The 4,788-nt window shown below is 40.4% G+C and overlaps 1 protein-coding gene across 1 annotated transcript in view; it reads right to left on the bottom strand.

The window, feature by feature from the left end:
* Positions 1-4,788, bottom strand: part of LOC101864210 (universal stress protein Slr1101) — a 24,606-nt gene that overhangs the window by 10,589 nt on the left and 9,229 nt on the right. The window contains exon 2 of the mRNA XM_005093730.3: positions 930-1,025. Within this exon, the coding sequence (XP_005093787.1) occupies positions 930-1,025 (96 nt within the window). The remainder of the gene's footprint in view (positions 1-929; positions 1,026-4,788) is intronic.

Raw genomic sequence — 4,788 nt, 5'->3', positions numbered from 1 at the left:
ATAAGCTCCGCCCTTTCGGCTTCAACTTGGTTGGAACTGTTGAGCGGGCGACGCAACGTTAGGGCCTCTCCCTATATAGTTACTCCAAGCACTGGAGCCCCCAAAAGACACGAAATGGGGGACAAATGAACAATCAATCTACATTTGCAATACTTGTACACACTCATTTAAAGTCTTCTACAGGAGGCCTATAGACCAGGTCCGACTATACTTTTAAGTTTTGTATTTAACGTAGGGTTGTGACAGGAAGTATTTCATTTGAAATGACAACGAAATAAAGGACCCAGAATTTCATTTTTTGTTGTTGTTGTTGTTCGTTTATTTTTAAAACTCTGCTTCATTCATTATTATGATATTTTCTCCTCTCTATGTCCCTTTGATTAAAGACTACAAACACGTTAAAAAAAAAATTTCACTAGCAAATTAAACCGGAAAAACTCTACTGATCATACACTTAGAATTTAGGTTAGAATTCACTTTTACAATAATATTCTGAGACAACATCACGCCTTCGAGTCATATATAATGTTATATTTACAATCTACAAACAACGCAACACTTCGGGATTCTAAACAGCGACAAAAAGACCCATTGGTCTGATTTTTTCATACGTACTATTATGAGGAACATTTCAGATTAAAAAGTCTCATTTTTGTCGTGATTGAAAAGTATACTATTTATGTCATCATCCTCATCATCATCACTGCCTTTCTCACCCTGGATCAGGGAATAGGCCACAAACAAACACTTTCCACCTTTCCCTTTCATGGGCAAGTCTCAAGATATTACTGTTCTGGGACCCCTGACAGGACAGACTGCGTTGAAACCCACCTCATAAGTGATCTAAATTGAGTCGATCGGGGCGCAAAAAACACCAACATTTAAATATTTAAAAAATAAAAAAAGAAGTTGAAACAAGAACGACTTACAGTTGCTCCACTTGGAGGAGTGCAACATATCGTTGAGCTCGGGCACATAGACCAGCACCACATGGTCGCTCTCCCGGTGGATGTTCTTGCAATACCCTGAAACGACACCACGCACAGCTCATCATTACACCATTTGTTTGGGTTTTATGTTTGTTCATTTTCGTCTGTTCGTTTGTTTTCATCTGTATGTTTGTTTGTTTTTGTTGTTTGGTTTCGTCTGTTTGTTTTTGTTTGCTTGAGTAAAAAGAAACACATCGACACAATGATGGCCATTTGAAACAAAGAAAAAAGCAAAACAGACAGACAGAAACAACAGAGGCATCGAAAAGAATACAGCATATTGACATGAAATAATTTTTAAAAAACAACAACAGCAAATTATAATTAAATTAAATGACAGGATGTTGAGAAAGGAAGTAAAACATGAGAAGCAGTGTGTCTGCATGAAAAAAAGCTGCTCAAATGTATTACGAAAGACTGCTGTAGATGTTACCGATTTTGAACCAAATGTTTGCTAGGACAGCATATTTTCTTTACTATTAAACATCATACGCTTTATTTTTTTTTTTGCCATAAAACCACTGCCTGGATAGACCGACCTGCTGCTCCTCAATACTAACCAGGACACAGCGTGCGCTGTAATTAATGGTACGACAGTGGCAGTACTGTGGGTTAACTCGTGCATCAACTTCCATCATTTAGATATATCTAGATCAAAACTCTTTTTCCCCCTGCGCTTGAATATTTTTTAAAAAGAAACCAGTTACACGGTCTAGTCTAGTTTAAGTAAGAGTTGTTTTAACTACTTGCAACACAAATCGGACATGTCAGTTCCGAGGTTTAGAAGCGTTGTCACAATGGAGTAACAAAAAGAAAACACAGATTTTTTATAGGAAAGAAGGAGCAAACAACATCATAGCGCCTAATAACCTCCGACACATTATCGATTCTGTGCTTGAAAAAAAAAACGTAAAAGAGAGGAAAAACTAAGAATTATGTCAATAATTAAAAGTGCTCGGCATTCGATTGACCTTCTATGAAAATAAAAGTTTTGTACAACATTGTGATGAACATTTCACAGGCCCCGAACTGACAGCACATGGTCAAAGGACAAAAGTGAAAACCTTGAAGATTTGAAAAGGGCTACTTAAGGTACTGAACGAGGAAGAATAAAACCAAACCGGCTGACCAAAAGCGGTGACCCACATAGTAGTACACAAGGCACATGAATTCGTCAGCGTCAATGATGCCTGGATCTAGAATTATTAAAATTTGCCCATCTAAGTTGAATACACTTGAATAGAGAGAGAGAGATTCCCTCCATCGAGCGCAATAAATGACACTTCACATCAAGAGCTGAAACTGATGGGAGCCGAAGGCAAAATCACAAACAGTTTGGTTAGTTTCAGCAAGTTTTACGGCACTTACAACACAGATAAGTCATCGTTCGCTTGTTAGTTCCTGTGAATAAAGAGCAGCATAACGACCCAATAATGGTCATTTAGTGCTAGTTTTGATTGATTGGGTAGATGTTTTACGGCACTATCGACACAATTTTGGTCATTTAAGCGCCACTTTTTAGTGCTGGGAAAAAGTAAAGACAGATAGAAACAACAGAGTAAGAGTAAAGGAGTAGGACGTATCAGTGGTCCCCTCCCACCACCCGCACAAGTGGGTCACATAAGTGACGAAGATTACAGGTGGTACTACTAGAGAGTAACATGCAAAGAACAGAAGAAGAAAAGATGAGGACGATAGATGTTTGACAGGAAAGAAGGAGCAAACCACACCAGAGCTCCTACCAACCCCCCCCCCCCCCCTATATGCTGTCTGTAAAAAGATAGAGCGAATGCTTGGTAGAATAAAATGGGCTCCAGTTTTTGGTCGGAGAGGAAAAACTTATGCAAAAAAATAAAATTAAGTAATATGAAAAAATAATGCTGACTATACTTAAATGTACCACCGTGTAAGTAGCAAGGGTCATTGCCAAACCGAATAGCCAGTTAGCAACACAACCCCACGGATGTTTCCAACAACTACATGTTATTAAGTAGTTAAGGCCATCGCCAACATACAATTAAATGGAAATAAGCGCAGTACTAGAGAGCGCACTGGGTAACAGTTGAAAACAAAGCACGAACCTGTATAGCTGTCCCAAGCTGCTGCTTGTATATTGGCCTACATAGTTTATGGATTTTCAGCAGACTTATTCATCGCCTGCAAACACACATTATACCGCTGAATAGTGCGTGGTTACACATCGATAACTTGGCTCGTGTCAAGCAAGTCTGAAAACTGACATCTGAAGACAGTAGATCGCAATTCTCTTTTAGAAAATTATAATAAAACGTAATAATTGTATTTATAGAGCGCATTTCCATGCTCTACGGTGTACCCTATGTGCTTTACAACTAGTATTACCCCAGCAGACCCCAGAACACTCAGGAACATTCTCGGCTTCCAGGAAGCACCAGTACAAGCAGTCGATTAAAGTGCCCAGATAGGCCTACTAACAAACTGGCCAGATCTTTCACTGTCTACAGCTGGGTGCTCATCCCCACCTGAATGAAGTAAAAATAATTTTGAAAAGTGGCTTTCCTAAAAACGCAAGTCCGGATCCCTGGCAGGGTTCGAACCTCAAAACTTTTCGTTTGCTAGCCCAACAGCCTAACCACTAGACCACTGACACTAAAAATACTCAAATTCCAAGAGTTCCTTGGTCAACCTAAATTGAAAATACTCTCTGTGTGAGCTCTTTGTTTAGTTTTTATTGCCTTGGTTGAATATTATAACACATCTTTCACCTTGGAGCGAAACTCCGTTATTGTGTTGTAAGCACAAGTGTAAGCCTACAGTGGAGCATTCACACACGCACCATGCTGTACGGTTCTCAGCCGCACGACCACCACAATCTGTCACACTCGAGGCAGAAAGCCGGGATTCCGTCGCCATTGTTAAATGAAATTGATGTGTCCAGTGGAATAATACTAACACATGTACTTTATAAAAGAAACAAAAGATCTAAAACAAAAAAGGATGTGCGCAAAAAAAAAGCAACAACCAACAATTAGGCTGCATAATAATAATATTGAACGTAAAACCTGAAAGTGATGGTTCGTTTGTTTGCTTGTTTGTTTGCGAAAAGAGAAGGGCGCACCGACACAATAATGGTCATTTAGTGCTGGGGAAAAAGTAAAACAGAAACATCAAACGGAAAGTAAAAAAGAAGGACCTTCTAGTGGCACCCTCCAACCACCTTCCTGGAAGTGATTGCGATTAAACATTTTTTTTTTTTTGGTAGGGGCCTACGTGTTTTACGACGCTTGCAACTGCATAAGGTCATATGAGCGCAGCTTGCACACGGGGCCTCCGAATTTTTTTGCCCTTCTCCGAGAAGGCTAGGTGTAGATCTTTCCTACCAGGAGATCAGGGGTGTGGCTGAAAGATGGAAAGGCTGCAGAAAGAGTCAGCAGCCCAGAGGAGGGGGCAAAGGAGGAGAGGGGGTCGGAGCAGACAGTGGAGACGAAAAAAGACGACAGAACTCTGCTAGAAAGCAGGAAAGGAGGTGAAAGGAGACACTTTAAAAAAAAAAGAAGCATATTATTTATCAAGACCCACAAAGGTCCTTCAAATTATACAAGACGTATATTAATTTCGTACTCAAATGAGTGTGCGTGTGTACGTAAGAGCGTGTGTACGTAAGTGTGTGTGTGTTGTGTGTGTGTGTGTGTGTGTGCGTACGTGCGTGCGTGCGTGCGTGAGCCTGTGTGTGTTTAGGGGGGTGGGGAGGAGAGAGAGAGAGAGAGAGAGAGAGAGAGAGAGAGAGAGAGAGAGAGAGAGAGAGAGAGAGAGAGGTAAC

The sequence above is a fragment of the Aplysia californica genome, unplaced genomic scaffold (assembly GCF_000002075.1).
Source record: "Aplysia californica isolate F4 #8 unplaced genomic scaffold, AplCal3.0 scaffold00068, whole genome shotgun sequence".
Taxonomy (NCBI): Eukaryota; Metazoa; Mollusca; class Gastropoda; order Aplysiida; family Aplysiidae; genus Aplysia; species Aplysia californica.
This window is presented reverse-complemented; position numbering and strand designations above follow the sequence as displayed.